The sequence below is a fragment of the Drosophila simulans genome, chromosome 2R (assembly GCF_016746395.2).
Source record: "Drosophila simulans strain w501 chromosome 2R, Prin_Dsim_3.1, whole genome shotgun sequence".
Taxonomy (NCBI): domain Eukaryota; kingdom Metazoa; phylum Arthropoda; class Insecta; order Diptera; family Drosophilidae; genus Drosophila; species Drosophila simulans.
In genome coordinates this window covers 3377938-3396881 of record NC_052521.2, presented here as the reverse complement: position 1 = coordinate 3396881, position 18944 = coordinate 3377938, and the positions used below count along the sequence as shown (strand labels likewise).

The following is an 18944-nucleotide window of genomic DNA, read 5'->3' as shown; positions in this document are numbered from 1 at the left end:
CAATATTCGCCTGGTCCCGACGGGATCCCTAACTGTGTGCTCATATTCTGTGCGGAAGCCTTGTGCAAGTCTCTACTGAAAATGTTTACTGGAATCTTCTCAGTTTCCTCATATGGATATTCATTGTTCTGTTCGAACATGTTCTGTTCTGTTACAAAATGTTCTATTGGAACATGTTCTATTCTGTTGGAACGTGTTATGTTCTGTTCGAAAATGTTCTGTTCTGTTCGAACATGTTCTGTTCCAAAATTGTTCTGTTCTGTTCGAACATGTTTTGTTCTGTTCGAACATGTTCTGTTCTGTTCGAACATGTTCTGTTCTGTTCGAACATGTTCTGTTCTGTTCGAACATGTTCTGTTCTGTTCGAACATGTTCTGTTCTGTTCGAACATGTTCTGTTCGAATATGTTCTGTTCTGTTCGAAAATGTTCTGTTCTGTTCGAACATGCTCTGTTCCAAAATTGTTCTGTTCTGTTCGAACATGTTCCGTTCGAACATGTTCTGTTCTGTTCGAACATGTTCTGTTATGTTCGAACATGTTCTGTTCTGTTCGAACATGTTCTGTTCTGTTCAAACCTGTGCTGTTCTGTCCGAAAATTGTCTGTTCTGTTCAAACATGTTCCGTTCGAACATTTTCTGTTCTGTTCGAACATGTTCCATTTTCTGTTTGAATGTGTTCTGTTTGAACATGTTCTGTTCTGTTCGAACATGTTCTGTTCTGTTCGAACATGTTCTGTTCTGTTCGAACATGTTCTGTTCTATTCGAACATGTACTGTTCTGTTCGAAAATGTTCTGTTCTGTTCGAAAATGTTCTGTTCTGTTCGAACATGTTCTGTTCTGTTCGAACATGTTCCGTTCGAACATGTGTAGTAGGCTGCTCCTTCTACCCTCTTCCTTTACTCTTAGTCATACATACCTAATTATACATAGTCAATCTAGTCATAAGCTTATACATACATACAAATATTATAGAGAAACTTATCGATTGATCGACTGGCCACTCTGCAGAGAGCGCGGCAGTCAGTCGCTGTTGAACCAAGCTAGGGTACAGATCGGAAAATAAAATAGAGAATTGTAATAGTTCGGATGTTAACTTCTGTAAACGGCGGCTAAAAACTCAGAAGTGGGATTAATAATCCAAAATGGACGATAAAATCATCCTGAACGACTTTTCGCTGACAACTCTAAAAGATTGGCTACGTATTCTGGGCCAAAATACGGAAGGCACAAAAGCCGAATTAATCGCGAGGCTGCAAGACATCCCAACGGCAGTTCGGGGCGATTGTCCACCGGAGCACCCCCAGAAAAACGCTCCACCAAGAAACGACAATTTTTCTTCACTGGATTTCCAGAATTGTGAAATTAACACCGATCACGTAAGTGTGAAGGCGATGAACAGAAAAGAATCAACCGAAACTGGCAGTGAGAGGGAGACAAACATGTTCGAGCTACAGCAACTACGCGCAGAGCTAGCAGAAGCGAAGGCAATGCTTAACGGAACACGATCGAGCTTGCAGTTCCAAGAACAACAACAACCAGAGCAAAGCAAGGCTACAGTTAGTTCCGTTATCCAGACGGCGCAGTTTACGCAGGCTGGCGCCACAAAAGAGAACACAACATTTCACTCGCCGCAGCGATCCAATGAGAGAGCGGAGAGCCAGCGTTTTCCAGTTGATGTTCTCACTCTCGCCAAAGAGACGATAACCGATTACGATGGGAAAACTTGCGCGCGTGCCTGGATAACAGTGGTCAAAAATATCGCACGCACTTTTAACATCGATGACAACCATTTACGCATCTTACTCATCACTAAACTTAAAGGAAACGCGCAAGTCTGGTTACATGCGCACCCTGCTCGATTGATCGAACCAATTGACAATTTGCTTGATCAATTGTCATTGACTTTTGGCGAGCAATCATCCAAGGCTGAGATCCGGCGAAAATTCGAGAGTCGCAAGTGGAAAACCGAGGAGAATTTCGGCAGTTATTACGATGAGAAGATGGCTCTCTCAAACGGGATAAACATCGACGACGACGAACTACTGGACCAGGTGATAGAGGGCATACCGCTGCAAAATTTCCGTACCCAAGCACGGATTCAATGCTTCTCTACTCCATCGGAGATGCTACGCGCATTTTCGAACATCCGTTTGCCAGCTCGGAGGGAGCCACCTGTACAGCCAACCGACTACAAAGATGCCATACGATGCGCAAACTGTAATTCAAGAGGACACAAAGCTGACATCTGCAAGAAGCCCAAACGTGAACCAGGTTCGTGCTACGCCTGTGGACAATTTGGACACCTGGTGGCACAATGTCCCACAAGGAAGAGCGTTTCAACTAATAATTATGTAAGATGGTTTAAAATTAATTTTTTTGAAAATGCTTATAAGCCTATAATTTCAGAATGCCTCATAGACTCTGGCAGTCCTATATCTATCATTAAAAAGTCACTTATTAACGAGACAATGAAGTTAGCCCTAGTTAATACTTCCTATTTTGGTTTAAACAACTGTATTCTCAAAACACATGGACAAACAACATGTTATGTATTGAAAGGATCAATAAAAATATATTTTCGTTTAATCATTGTTTGCGACCAGTCTATGAGGTATAATGTTATTCTCGGCAGAGATTTTTTAACTGCATGCAATTTAAATTTAGACCCGTACACCTTGGGAATGATTGCGTTGAGAAAACCCATGGAAATAAACAAAAGATCAATGTATACTGAAAATGATAGTCCTGAGAAATCGTTAGAAAATGAAATTATTAGTTCACAATCGTCAGAAAATGAAATAGTTAGTCAACAAAAGAATATCAGTAAATCAAAATTATCAGAAGATGAAATTGTTAACACTTCAAAAGAAATCGTTAGTTTCAAATTGCCAAAAGATAAAAACGTTTACGAACAATTAAATGACAACTTTGATAAGGAAGTACTAAGAATATGTCATGTAACTGAAAGTGAGTTAGAATACAAAATAGGAGAAAATGTTAGCAATAGGTTACAACTAGAATTCGATAGGTTGTTTAGAAATTTTTATATAAATGCAAAAAGGCCAAATGAACCGACAGTTAGAAGTGAAATACAATTGTGTTTGGAAAACCCGAAACCGTTTAGCTGTTCTCCTAGGAGGCTTTCATACACAGAAAAAGACAGGTTACAAAAACTATTAGACGAATATTTGGAAAACGGATTTATACGACCAAGCGACTCGGAATATGCATCGCCCATTGTTTTAGTGAAAAAGAAAACTGGAGACTTACGTATGTGCGTCGACTTTAGAAAACTTAATAAAATGACAATGAAAGACAACTATCCTCTACCTCTTATAGATGACTTGTTAGATAGAATGAATGAGAAAACTGTTTTCACCAAACTCGATCTTAAAAACGGTTTTTTCCACGTGCATGTTAAAAAAGAATCAATAAAATACACCTCTTTCGTTACACCATTAGGCCAATACGAGTGGCTGCGAATGCCATTTGGCCTCAAAAACGCCCCGTCTGTGTTCCAAAGATTTGTTAACAAAATTTTTGCTGATATGATCAGAGAAAACAAAGTAGTAGTATATATGGACGACATTCTATTGGCAACCGAAAATATAAACGAACACTTAGAAACGTTGAAAGAAATTTTTAAAAGATTAGTTGAAAATAAACTTGAATTAAGAATAGACAAATGTGAGTTTATGCAATCGAGTATAAAATATCTTGGGTTCATAATAAATAAAGACGGCATAATGCCCAATGACAAAGGAATCGAGGCAATAAAAAATTTCCCATTACCTAACAATGTTCATACAGTACAAAGTTTCTTGGGATTATGCTCATATTTTCGACGGTTCATAAAAGATTTTTGTAGACTAGCTAAACCACTGCACGACATTCTTAAAAAAGATAAACCGTTCAAATTTGGTAGTGAAGAAATGATTTGTTTTAATATGTTAAAAGATAAATTAATACAGTCACCGGTCTTAGCTATATACAACCATAAACACGAAACAGAATTGCATTGTGATGCAAGTTCTTCTGGATTCGGTGCTGTACTTATGCAAAAGAAGGAGGACCAGAAATGGCACCCAGTTTCATTCTTTTCAAGACGGACAACAGATATTGAATCAAAATACCACAGTTTCGAGTTAGAAACTTTAGCCATCGTTTATTCGTTACGTAGATTTAGAGTTTATCTTCATTGGAGGACATTTAAAATAGTCACCGACTGCAACTCATTAATTTTGACCCTAAACAAAAAAGAGCTAAACCCTAGGATAGCCAGGTGGGCTTTAGAATTCCAAGGTTATGATTTTGAAATTGTGCATAGGGCAGGTAGCCGCATGCAACATGTTGACGCACTGAGTAGGTGTACAAATATTATGGTAATACAAACAAGCAGTTTCGAAGATAATCTAGTTATATGTCAAGGGAAAGATACAAAATTAAGAGAAATCAGGCAATTGTTAGAAAACACTGAAAATAAATTGTATGAGATGAGAAATGGTATAGTTTACAAAAAGACAAATGAAAATAGATTGCTGTTCTACGTTCCGATAGAAATGGAAGAACAAGTGTTATACAAGTATCACAACGAACTTGGACACGTAGGAAGAGACAAAATGATAGAAGCTATAATGAAAAACTATTGGTTTCCAAATTTAAAACAGAAGTGTAGCACACATATCAGCAACTGTTTAAAATGTATTTCATTCAGTCCCAAAACAGGAAAAACAGAAGGATTTCTACACAACATACCTAAGGGAAACAAACCTTTTGAAATCATCCATATTGACCATTATGGTCCAGTAGACTTGGGTAGACCGAAGAAACATATTCTAGTGATAGTAGATGCATTCACAAAGTTTGTCAGACTATACGCAACAAAAACTACGAACACAAAAGAAGTCATACAATCGTTAAACGACTACTTCAGAGCATACAGTAGGCCTAAGTGTATCATATCAGATAGAGGAGCATGTTTCACGTCTGGCGATTTTGACTTATTTTTGAAAGAATGCAATGTTAAACACATAAAAATTGCAACAGGATCGCCACAAGCCAACGGTCAAGTTGAACGTATAAACCGAAGTCTTGGTCCAATGATTAGCAAGTTAATTGAACCCGATCAAGGTCTACACTGGGACTTAGTCTTAGAAAAGGTCGAATATACCCTGAACAATACACAACACCGCAGCATTAAACAGTATCCTAGCATAATGTTATTTGGTTTACAACAAAAAGGACAAATTATGGATGAGTTAAAAGAAAAAATTGAGGAAATTGAAGAAACGATTGAAGAAAGAGATTTAGAAAGTATTAGAAATAAAGGCGAGGCAAGTCAGAAAATAGCACAAGCATACAATAAAGAATATGTTGACAAAAAACGAAAACGATCAGGAGTGTTCACAAAAGGCGACTACGTCATGGTTAAAAATTTTGACTCAACAACAGGCATAGCTAAGAAGTTAATACCAAAGCATAAAGGACCTTATGTCATAAGCAAAGTTCTCAAAAATGATCGCTTCCTTCTGGAAGATGTTGATGGATTTCAAATTTCTCGCAATCCTTACCGGGGTGTATGGAGCATACAGAATATAAAACACTGGCAAAGAAAAATTAAGAGTCTACAAAATAGAAATTACAATTTAAGAAACTCTGTACAAAATAGAAAGTATAATTTAAGAAACTCTGTACGAAATAGAAAGTATAATTTAAGAAACTCTGTACGAAATAGAAAGTATAATTTAAGAAGCAATTGTAAAACAAAGAAAACAAACAAGAAGAAAAGAAAACCTAAAAAATGTTTAAGACCGTTTAAAAGTATCTCTACTAAGAAGAATAAAATGAGAAACAGGACCCTTAGCTTTAAGAAACGTTAATTGTCATAAAATCCTACGATCGGGAGATCTAGTTGTCAGGACGGCCGAGTTGTAGTAGGCTGCTCCTTCTACCCTCTTCCTTTACTCTTAGTCATACATACCTAATTATACATAGTCAATCTATGTATACATACATACAAATATTATAGAGAAACTTATCGATTGATCGACTGGCCACTCTGCAGAGAGCGCGGCAGTCAGTCGCTGTTGAACCAAGCTAGGGTACAGATCGGAAAATAAAATAGAGAATTGTAATAGTTCGGATGTTAACTTCTGTAAACGGCGGCTAAACATGTTCTGTTCCGTTTGAACATGTTCCGTTCGAACATGTTCCGTTCGAACATGTTCCGTTCGAACATGTTATGTTCTGCTCGAACATGTTCTGTTCGGTTCTGTTCGAACACGTTCTGTTCTATTCTGTTCGAACATGTTCTGTTCTGTTCGATCATGTTCGAACATGTTCCATGTTCTGTTCGAACATGTTCTGTTCTGTTCGAACATGTTCTGTTCTGTTCGAACATATTTGGTTTTGTTCGAACATGTTCCGTTCAAACATGTTCTGTTCCGTTTGAGCATGTTCCGTTCGAACATGTTATGTTCCGTTTGAACATGTTCCGTTCGAACATGTTCTGTTCCGTTTGAACATGTTCCGTTCGAACATGTTATGTTCCGTTTGAACATGTTCCGTTCGAACATGTTATGTTCTGTTCGAACATGTTCTGTTATGTTCTGTTCGAACACGTTCTGTTCTATTCTGTTCTAACATGTTCTGTTCTGTTCGATCATGTTCTGTTCGAACATGTTCCGTTCAAACATGTTCTGTCCTGTCCGAACATGTTCCATGTTGTGTTCGAATATGTTCTGTTCGAACATGTTCTTTTCTGTTCGAACATGTTCTGTTCTGTTCGAACATGGTCTGTTCGAACATGTTCTGTTCTGTTCGAACATGTTCTGTCCTGTTTGAACATGTTCTGTTCGAACATGTTCTGTTCGAACATGTTCCGTTCGAACATGTTCTGTTCGAACATGTTCTGTTCTGTTCGAACATATTCTGTTCTGTTCGAACATGTTCTGTTCTGTTCGAACATGTTTTGTTCAAACATGATCTGTGCGAACGTGATCTGTTCAAACATGTTCTGTTCAAACATGTTCTGTTCGAACAGGTTCTGTTCGAACATGTTCTGTTCGAACGTGTTCTCTTCGAACATGTTCTGTTCTGTTCTGTTCTGTTCTGTTCTGTTCTGTTCTATTCTGTTCTGTTCTGTTCTGTTCTGTTCTATTCTGTTCTGTTCTGTTCTGTTCTGTTCTGTTCTGTTCGAACATGTTCCGTTCTAACTTGTTTTGTTCTGTTCAAACATGTTCTGTTCTGTTCGAACATGTTCTGTTCTATTCGAACATGTTCTGTTCTGTTCGAACATATTCTGTTCGAACATGTTCTGTTCGAACATGTTCTGTTCGAACATGTTCTGTTCAATCATGTTCTGTTCGAACATGTTCTGTTCAAACATGTTCTGTTCAAACATGTTCTGTTCTGTTCGAACATATTCTGTTCTGTTCAAACATATTCTGTTCGAACATGTTCTGTTCAAACATGCTCTGTTCGAACATGTTCTGTTCTGTTCGAACATGTTCTCTTCGAACATGTTCTGTTCTGTTCGTTCGAACATGTTCTGTTCTGTTCGAACATGTTCTGTTCTGTTCGAACATTTTCTGTTCTGTTCGAACATGTTCTGTTATGTTCTGTTCGAACACGTTCTGTTCTATTCTGTTCGAACATGTTCTGTTCTGTTCGATCATGTTCTGTTCGAACATGTTCCGTTCGAACATGTTCCGTTCGAACATGTTCTGTTCGAATATGTTCCGTTCGAACATGTTCCGTTCAAACATGTTCTGTCCTGTTCGAACATGTTCCATGTTGTGTTCGAATGTGTTCTGTTCGAACATGTTCTGTTCTGTTTGAACATGTTCTGTTCTGTTTGAACATGGTCTGTTCGAACATGTTCTGTTCTGTTCGAACATGTTCTGTTCTGTTTGAACATGTTCTGTTCGAACATGTTCTGTTCGAACATGTTCTGTTCAATCATGTTCTGTTCGAACATGTTCTGTTCTGTTCGAACATGTTCCGTTCGAACATGTTCTGTTCGAACATGTTCTGTTCTGTTCGAACATATTCTGTTCTGTTCGAACATGTTCTGTTCAAACATGTTCTGTTCAAACATGTTTTGTTCAATCATGTTCTGTTCGAACATGTTCTGTTCAAACATTTTCTGTTCGAACATGTTCTGTTCTGTTCGAACATATTCTGTTCTGTTCGAACATGTTCTGTTCAAACATGATCTGTGCGAACATGATCTGTTCAAACATGTTCTGTTCAAACATGTTCTGTTCGAACAGGTTCTGTTCGAACATGTTCTGTTCGAACATGTTCTCTTCGAACATGTTCTGTTCTGTTCGAACATGTTCTGTTCTGTTCGAACATGTTATATTCTGTTCGAACATGTTCTGTTCTGTTCGAACATGTTCTTTTCTGTTCGAACATGTTCTATTCTGTTCGAACATGTTCTGTTCTGTTCGAACATGTTCTGTTCTGTTCGAAAATGTTCTGTTCTGTTCGAACATGTTCTGTTCGAACATGTTCTATTCTGTTCGTTCGAACATGTTCTGTTCTGTTCGAACATGTTCTGTTCTGTTCGAACATTTTCTGTTCTGTTCGAACATTTTCTGTTCTGTTCGAAAATGTTCTGTTCTGTTCGAACATGTTCTGTTCTGTTCGAACATGTTCTTTTCGAACATGTTCCGTTCGAACATGTTTTGTTCTGTTCAAACATGATCTGTTCTGTTCGAACATGTTCTGTTCTGTTCGAACATGTTCTGTTCTGTTCGAAAATGTTTTGTTCTGTTCGAAAATGTTCTGTTCTGTTCGAACATGTTCTGTTCGAACATGTTCTATTCTGTTCGTTCGAACATGTTCTGTTCTGTTCGAACATTTTCTGTTCTGTTCGAACATTTTCTGTTCTGTTCGAACATGTTCTGTTCTGTTCGAACATGTTCCGTTCGAACATGTTCCGTTCGAACATGTTTTGTTCTGTTCAAACATGTTCTGTTCTGTTCGAACATGTTCTGTTCTGTTCGAACATGTTCTGTTCTGTTCGAAAATGTTCTGTTCTGTTCGAACATGTTCTGTTCGAACATGTTCTGTTCGAACGTGTTCTGTTCGAACATGTTCTTATCTGTTCGAACATATTCTGTTCTGTTCGAACATGTTCTGTTCAAACATGATCTGTGCGAACATGATCTGTTCAAACATGTTCTGTTCAAACATGTTCTGTTCGAACAGGTTCTGTTCTGTTCGAACATGTTCTGTTCTGTTCGAACATGTTCTGTTCTGTTCTGTTCTGTTCTGTTCGAACATGTACTGTTCTGTTCGAAAATGTTCTGTTCTGTTCTGTTCGAACATGTTCTGTTCGAACATATTCTGTTCGAACATGTTCTGTTCTGTTCGAACAGAACATGTTTGAACAGAGGTTTCCTCATGAAAGGAGTCCTGTTGTGATTTCTCTCTATAAAAAAGGTAGCAAACTGGATGCAAGTTGTTACAGATGAATCTCTAAATTGTCGGCTATACCAAAACTTTTTGAAAATGTTATCACTCCTCATTTGCAGCACCTTTGTATACCGTGTCAACACGGTTTTATGAAACGCAGATCAACAACCACTGACTTCTTGGAGCTAACTTCTTTCGTAATGCAGGGTTTCAAAAATAATATTCAAACAGATGTCATCTACACTGACTTTAGTAAAGAATTTGACTCTTTTAATCATTACCTTCTAGTAAGGAAACTTGATCTAGTAGGTTTCTCTGTTGATCTATCTTGTATTCTTAGAGTCACATCCGGTGTCCCACATGGGAGCCACCTTGGTCCGCTTCTTTTTACCTTATTTATTAATGACCTCCCCTTAGTAATAAAACATTCGCACATTTGTGCCTCCAGCACAAGGACATTTCGCGCCATTTGGACTTACAATCCGATGTAGACAGCTTTCAAATATGGTGCCGTGATAACGTATTAAACTTAAATGGCTCCAAGTGTAAAGTTATAACCTTTTGTCGTGTCAACCCAATACGCACGACATAAACTATAAGTGGGTGCTCTTTGGACAGAATAACACGAGTTGATGATCTTGGTGTTCTTCTGGGCCCAAAACTAAAATTTTCTGACCATATTTCGTCTATTTTCAATACGGCCAGGGGTGTGCTTGTTTTTATAAAAAGGTGGTCTAAGGAATTTTATGATGCCTACATGACTAAAACCTTATTTATTTCGTAATTCCGTCCGATCCTCGAGTACGGATCACCTGTTTGGAGTCCACAATACGCAGTCCACTCGGACCGTATTGAATCGGTCCAAAAAAACTTTTTACTTTTTGCCCTGCGGCGCCTAAATTGGGATGCAAACCATATATTACCTACTTATTCCAGTAGACTACTTTTAATTAATTTACCATCCCTAGCTAACCGTAGAACTATGCTTGGAACAGTCTTCATTTGTAAGCTTATTCGTGGGGATGTTGAGAGTCCCGACTTGATTAGTCGGCTTAACTTCTCGGTTCCAAGTAGATTCACTAGAAACTGTATACCCCTTATCTTAAATCATTGTAGATCTAACTATGAGTTGCATGACCCTTACAGATTATTATGTTCGGACTATAATAGACTTTATCCTATTATCTGTAATCTTGCCGCTCTTAAAGCAATCAATTTTAACTTTTTTAATACATTATTAGATCTTACGAACACTTATATTTATTAGAGGTTTTTTACATAATGTTAATTTCCCCGTTTCTTTTCTATATCGCGTCTATCTTCTCGCGAACCGAGCCGTACGATACACGGCAGCGCCCCTCGGTCGGTTGGGCGGGAGGTGTGGCCGTGGGACCCGTGCGAAAGAAAATAATAATAATTCCCCAATATCTATCGATATCCCAAAAAAATGATGAAATTTCGCGTTGGCATTCACACTAGCTAAGTAACGGGTATCTCTCTTGTTTAATATTGTCTCATTTAATTCTCCGACTTAAAAATATATGTAAGAAAAATTATTCAATTTTTCGTTTGCCTTCCACTAGCTTAGTAACGGGTATCTCATAGTCGGGAAACTCGACTATAGCATTCTCTCATGGTTGCCAATTTTGTTTGATATGCAAGAAAATATTGGAACTGCTCGTTCGCACTTTCACAGGCCGAGTAAGGGGTATCTGATGGTCAGGGAACTTGACTATTGCGTTCTAATGGTTTTACTTATTTTATTATTTTTCTTACCAATTTCTATTGGAATGTGTCGAGGAAAGCGTCCTCTCTTGGTTTAAATAAATATATTTCAATATTATTATTATTTTTCTATATTTTCCATGAGTTTGCTACCGATGATTTAAACAGTACACAATTGCAAACTAAATCCTCTTCTTTGTGAACGATTGCAGCCTGTTCATTTGTTCGTCGTGGTAGGGGAATCATCACTTATTAATGGAATAGTGTAAACTTTTACACTTATGTGAAGCGTTACCCAATGGGTTTTGAATCTTTAGGACATTTGAATTGTGTCAACCCTCTGCAATGACTAATAGAGAGAAGGGTATTTCAATCCATACACTGCAGACTTTGGTAAACTTTATTACCCCCAGGGTAATTGATTTCCACAAACGAGTTTTCAAGTGTCGCCTATGAATTATCTAATTGACGATTGATGGACTTATAATCACGCCATTGGTGGGCCTATAAAAGGACATAGCAGACGGTGCTTTAGTTCAATTGTTGAAGTTAGAGTGCATTCACTATGGATCTGCGGAGGTGGTTTCCGACCTTGTACACCCAGTCGAAGGATACCCCAGTTCGCTCCCGAGACGCGACCCTGTACTTACTACGCTGCGTCTTCTTAATGGGCGTCCGCAAGCCACCTGCCAAGTTTTTCGTGGCCTACGTGCTCTGGTCCTTCGCGCTGAATTTCTGCTCTACATTTTATCAGCCCATTGGCTTTCTCACAGGCTATATCAGCCATTTATCAGAGTTCTCCCCGGGAGAGTTTCTAACTTCGCTGCAGGTGGCCTTTAATGCTTGGTCCTGCTCCACGAAAGTCCTGATAGTGTGGGCACTAGTTAAGCGCTTTGACGAGGCTAATAACATTCTCGACGAGATGGATAGGCGTATCACAGACCCCGGAGAGCGCCTTCAGGTTCATCGCGCTGTCTCCCTCAGTAACCGTATATTCTTCTTTTTCATGGCAGTCTACATGGTTTATGCCACTAACACGTTTCTGTCGGCGATCTTTATTGGAAGGCCACCGTACCAAAATTACTACCCGTTTCTGGACTGGCGATCTAGCACTCTGCATCTGGCTCTGCAGGCCGGTCTGGAATACTTCGCCATGGCTGGCGCCTGCTTCCAGGACGTATGCGTTGACTGCTACCCAGTCAATTTCATCCTGGTCCTGCGTGCCCACATGTCGATCTTCGCGGAGCGCCTGCGACGTTTGGGAACGTATCCTTCTGAAAGCCAGGAGCAGAGATATGAACGGCTGGTTGAGTGCATACAAGATCACAAAGTTATTTTGCGGTGAGTGAACGGGAGCGGTTATACAGGAACTGAATACAAATATGAATTAAATTTAAAATTTAAGCACTTTTTCTGGCCAAAACTTATTTTCTGATCGGCTAGATCTTTTCAATACCCTTTTCAATACCATGAATCCCTCTATTACAGATTTGTTGACTGCCTGCGTCCTGTTATCTCCGGTACCATCTTCGTGCAGTTCTTGGTGGTGGGATTGGTACTGGGCTTTACCCTAATCAATATTGTCCTGTTCGCCAACTTGGGATCAGCCATCGCAGCACTCTCGTTCATGGCCGCAGTGCTTCTAGAGACGACTCCCTTCTGTATACTGTGCAACTATCTCACAGAAGACTGCTACAAGCTGGCCGATGCCCTGTTTCAGTCAAACTGGATTGATGAGGAGAAAAGATACCAGAAGACACTCATGTACTTCCTGCAGAAACTGCAGCAGCCGATAACCTTCATGGCTATGAACGTATTTCCAATATCTGTGGGGACTAACATCAGTGTAAGCAGATCTGCACTTTTATGACATTTTTGACATTTGTTTTAATTGGTTTTCTTGAAGGTCACAAAATTTTCGTTCTCCGTCTTTACTCTCGTAAAACAAATGAACATAGCTGAGAAACTGGCCAAATCTGAAATGGAAGAGTGAAATAAAAAGTTTATTCGGATTTAAAATCACACATGAAAGAAGTTAAAGTACACGGTAATAAAAATGTTGATAGTTTTTTAACCACACATATAAAACTAAATTTAATATTCGTAATATCTAAACTGTGACTAGAGGGTTGGGTACCGATTTCTAAACATTATTCAAATTAAACAAAAACACTACTACAATTAGGTAAGCTTAGGATAAGGTAATGTAAGGGTTATGAATTTCCTAGTTTCCTCCGCAATACTATGATCAGACACGAATACGCATAAGTATAATCATGCCTAATCTTGATAAATATATATTTATTTTTTGAAAATTGACCTTTTAATATATGTATAGGTATATATAAAGACATGGGAAATCTGAAGAGCAAATACTATTATACTCGTACCGGGATAGCGCTGGTAAATTTTGGAATATCGATAACAATTTCCAAAAATAAAACAAGAGAGATTGCTATAGTCGACTTCCGCGACTATCGGATACCCGTTACTCAGCGCGCTGCAGCGGGTGGAGATGCAAAAGCGAAACTTTATAATTTTTCTGGGACATCGACAGATATTGGTGTATAAAATGCGAAAAAATTTAAAAATTGGTCAAATGTGGCAAAAAGTTTTTTGACAAATCGATAGAAATTTACAAAACTAATACAAATTTGAAACAAATTTCAAAACATTTTGCAACAATGTGGGCGTGGCAACCTGAATCAACAAACTTGCGATGCGTCATTGTCTCTAGAATCTGTATCTGAATCTCAAGATCTCGATGTTCATAAGGACAGACAGACAGACGGGTATAAAAAGTATGGGCGTGGCAGTTTTGCGTTTTTGTGGGTGTTGCTAGTTCTGTAAGCAATCTTGTACTGCGTCTTTGAGTCTTTGCAGATTCTAACATGCTTAATCTAAACTCTCAGCTTTTATATTTATTGAGACCTAAACGTTTAGAAACCGTTAATGGCCAGATAGGCTAGCGATCCTGATCAAGCATATATATGTAGTTTGATCGGGCGGAAACGCTTCGTTTTACATCTTACAAACGTTTCAACAAATCTAGTATACCCTTTTATTCTACAAGTTACGGGTATAATAAATAAGGAAGTACATTGTATATATGTATTTTTAAAACGTTTGCATTTTCTGAGTGTTCTATTCGTTTACATTTCTAAAACAATACAGCTACAGCTGTGTTCATAAAAATACCATTTTGGCAGAACATTCAAGGGTTTTTTGAATGCCCTTTTAAGTTTTTCCTTCCATTTTTAGCTTAAGAATTAACATTCTTTTCTCCTGGGAGCAGTGCTGTCCTCTTCCCACTAAAATATAATTTTTTTATTTTTTTCACTTTTAAATATACGAATTACCCGAGCTAAACTAACTTTTTAGTAATTTGACAGGAATGGTTTTAATAGATAGCTTCATTGTAGTAGGCAAATTTGTTAGCTTAGTATGCAAATTAAAAACTCGCTACTCGCGACTCAGGAAAGTGCTCACATTACATTACATTATCATTTGGTGTGGATTTTTGTTATAACAATATTATTCTTATAGGCACCTTAAAGCGTTTTTACTTTACTCATTTGATCACGACAGTTATCATATTTTAAAGGGTCAATTGTGCCTTTGGATTACCAAATGAGTATAGTCTTTAGCCGCCAAAGATTGCTATACACACGGCAATCTATTTTCCAATTATAAAGCTCTTTTTGAGTGCTGAAATCGAAATTCCTCGACGGAAAACATACAATTCATACAAACTAAGAACCTTAGTCAATGGAAAGAGAAAGAACCGATAACAGCAAAAACATTGACACTAAGACGGGGCTAGTCCGCGAGTTGTAGTTATGCTGACAGACAACGGAAAGGACATTTGTAACGATAACGTTCGTTTCTATTTCAGAAACCCAGCGGCTGGTGTATGTGGGTATGTTCATATGTGTGACCATTAATTTTGAGCGCGTTCAACATGAAAACTACATGGCAAAACAGATTTTGTGCAGAACCCACCATATCACCCACCCTCATGCGTTGGAGCTGCACATAGACCGACTGGCAGATAGTTCATGCCCGCGAGCCAACTACGAAACAGTTATACTATAAATAAGTAAGCAGGGTAGCGGTATGAGTGTTATGGGCAGGAATGGCAAGCCGAATGTAATGGGAAAAGCACAAAAAGCGGGTCAGTGCGCACAAAATGCTAGCAATGATGATGATGGCGGATGCCACCGCTGGCTCTGCTTCCAACAGCAGTAGTGGCAGCACCGGAAACTAACGAGAACGCAGAATAAAATGCTGATATTGCCCAAGCTATACATCAAGGGCTGTGGCATGGGTATTGCACGCCATCGCAGAGAGCAGCGTTTGATGTGTGGGGTAGGACGTATTTTACGCAAAATAAAATGAATAAGAGGAAAAATTAAAAACAAAATGTGTGCAGACATAAACATGAGGAGACGCTATAGTCGCATTCCTCGACTATCAGATACCCATTACTCAGCTGGTGTAGTGTTTTGTAGGTGAAAGAAAGGGCGTAACAAAAGTTTTTTAGGTATTCTGATAGAAATTGTCAAGAAGAAAAATTAAAGCATTTGAAATGTTTGGCGTGGCAGTTTTTGGCGGTTTGTGGGCCTAAAGCCTAAAGGTCATGGCAAAATATCTTGAGAATCTGTATGCTTAATCTCAACATTCTAGCTTCCATACTTCCTGAAATCGAGGCGTTCATACGGACCGACTGTTAGGGTCAGAACGACTCGACTCTGCTATGGATCCTGATTAAGAATATATATACTTTATTTGGTCGGAAACACTTCATTCGGCCTGTTACATGCTTATTAATGAATCTAGTATGCCCTTTAACTCGACGAGTAACGGAACATTTTTGGGCGAGTCCAGATTGTTTTCACCGAATCAATGAATATGAGCATGACAGTTTTGGGCGGGTTATTTGGCGTTAAAGTGGGCGTGCCAACGTTCTGAAACTAACTTGCTAAGCATTTGATTGCTTTTGTTGTTTCCGAGATCTCATAGTTCGTATAGACCAATAGATCGAAAGATATGTACCTTATAGATAGTATAATATAGTTTACTTTTCGATGAACGGTATTAAAAATATTAATAATATAATATTAATAATTAATAATAATAAATATTGAAGCAAGCAGCGGCGACAGCAACATTTTGTTTCGATCCTGTAAATGCTTTTTTTATTGCTTCTGGATGCTACGTTTATTTTGAAATGTTCGGTTTCTATTTACAAAATACAATTGAGATAGGATGGGCAAATGACAATTTCAAAAATCAAAATTTAATTTCGCATTGAAGGATATGACGGGCCCAATAGCGTTAATGCCATAGGTAACAATAATAATTTGTTATCCGATTCTACTGATTTTTTGGGTGCTGGGGCATGGCCAGTTAGGCATATTACATTGCAATATTCACACAGCGAAGTCATTGAAGAGCAAGACAAAACTACTAAATGCAATTCCAAACGTTGGTTAACAAAAAACATCCTCTAACTGGCTCTGGTTCCGGTTATAATTTTGAATTCCACTCTCCATTGTGGTGCACACTCTTTACTGGCACAGAACGGAAATAAACGGGGCGGTTGAAAGCGAGTCAGCAACATCAGCCGAAACGTCTTCCGGCTTAAATTTCTTACAATGCAATTTATTAGAATATTATGAAAATTGTCTGTCCCGCCTTTTTAATTCCAGAAAACTGTGACCCTAATGTCCATTTAAAAGGACTTTTCGGTTTTGAATAAAAGTCAGCATGAAAGGATCACTTCTATGGCTAAAATATTATTGAAATTTCATAATAAAAGTTCTGAGGGGCAAGTATCCTACGGAAAATTTAACATGTAGTCAAGTAGTAAAAACACGAGAGCGATTTCAGCAGTCGGGGCCAAGGGCACTGAAAATGTTGCAATTTTCCTTGGCGACAAGCTCAGTAGATAATAAGGGAAAGAAATATTGATGATAAGGAAATAGGAGCTGTGACATTACCCAGCTGGAAGCCAGAACAAACTGCAGTCAATCCACAGATCCATAAAATCTAGAGGTATAAAAAAAACATTACATTTGTACCGAAGAATGCTCACCAACCAGGAGTAGGTAAGAGTAGGCCATCAAATTGGTCCAATACAAACTAATTTAAGGTTTTACGTATTACTATCACTGCCTTTACTTTGGACCGAGTTTTGGAAATGTTTTAATCTTCTTTTCAAAAGTGTGGGAGTGGCAGTCTTGGGCGGCTTGTGGGCTAGAGTGGGCGCAACGTAGGCGGCGCTGGAATCTGAATATACATATAACCTCAACTTACTATCCTTTATAGTTCCTGAGATCTCAACATGCATACGGACGGAGAGGCGGACAGGGGCAGATCGACTCGTCTATTGATCCTGATCAAGTATATATAAAATTTGTTATTAATCATTTTTATTTATTTATTTTACCTGCTGAAATAGTTTTTTTCTATCGTAAAAAGGAAGCAGGCACAAGAAAGATTTCCGACTATATAAAGTACATATATTCAGATCTCAGGAACTACAATATAAAAGCTAGAATGTTGAGAATAAGCAAACAGATTATAGAGACAAAGACGAATCTCAAGTTTGAACCATATAAATTTGTTGCATATTTTTCCATAATTTTATTAGTCGCTTAAATTTCTATCGATTTTCCAAAATACTTCTTGGCACGCGCACTCTAACGCCCTGAAGCAGACAAACCGTTCACGCCCACATTTTTGAACAATTTTAAATTTGTTCTCATTTTATTCCCCAATATCTATAGATATCCCATAAAAATTATGAAAGTTCGCGTTTGCAATCACACAAGCTGAGTAACGGGTATCTGATAGTCGGGGAACTCTACTGTAGCATATTCTCTTGTTTTGTTTTTATTTCAGTTTCATTAACCAGTGAAAACTAAAAAATAGATCCGAGTGGGTTGTGGCTAATTAAATAATTAATTAATATTTAATAGTTTACTTCAGCAATATCATTAGGGTTCAATAAATTGTTCCCATTGTATTCATTAATCGCGTTATTCTGGGTAGAATTTATTCAAATTATATTGAAAGCAAAGTTTGAAATCCAAAATATTTCACAAAAAAAATCAATAAATTTATTTACTTTTGTCTATTTAGCTTTTTTACGGTGTATAATTTAAAATACTTTTATCTTTTTTTGTATTATTATATAAGAAAATAAATATTAATGCAGCTAAAACTCACTCAATTTGAATCCTCGGCGAAGAACGATCTCCTGGCGCAGATAAACTGTAATTAAAGCTTGCAGTTTTCCACTAACACTTTGAAAATATACGAACACATACTTTCCCTCAATTTTTCAAACCAAAACGAATTTAAATAAACTTTTCTTTGCCAAATTTAACCGATAAATTTAACGCGCACTCTCTGAAACTGTATTCATCTAGGGAAAAATAATCAAATTAGGTTAAGTTAAATAATATAAAAATAAATAATATAAAAATATAAATCATAAGAAAATTTAATTAAATAAAATTCAAAATACAAAAGTAATATGAAATAAGTCTCCTCCTGGGTTACATATTTATATGAATCATTATAAATAATAGAAATAGTTGCGGATATAATTATTCTGAAGTTTCGCAGTGTAGATTCGCAGTTTGGTATCTTTCACGCAGGTATAGGATTAGGTCCGACAGAATTTAGCAAGCATCTTTATATTTTTTACATTTATTTTTATATGTTTACTTCAACGCGCACGTCCACGTGCCTACCTTTACTTTTGGCTCTCTTTTTTTATTAATATA

At 37.7% G+C, this 18944-nt stretch overlaps 1 protein-coding gene across 3 annotated transcripts in view; it reads left to right on the top strand.

The window, feature by feature from the left end:
• LOC6733173 (odorant receptor 42a) overlaps positions 1 to 13399 on the top strand; it is a 162750-nt gene extending 149351 nt beyond the window's left edge. Inside the window, exons 4-6 of one of the 3 annotated variants that reach the window (XM_044922720.1) lie at positions 12162 to 12489; positions 12637 to 12994; positions 13055 to 13396. In XM_044922720.1, coding sequence (XP_044778655.1) covers positions 12162 to 12489; positions 12637 to 12994; positions 13055 to 13141 — 773 coding nt within the window. In that variant the 3' untranslated portion in view covers positions 13142 to 13396. Of the gene's footprint in view, positions 1 to 11677; positions 12490 to 12636; positions 12995 to 13054 lie in introns of those variants that run through there. The other 2 variants (XM_044922721.1, XM_002080213.4) reach the window with 2 other exon arrangements.
• Positions 13400 to 18944: the final 5545 nt, after the last annotated feature.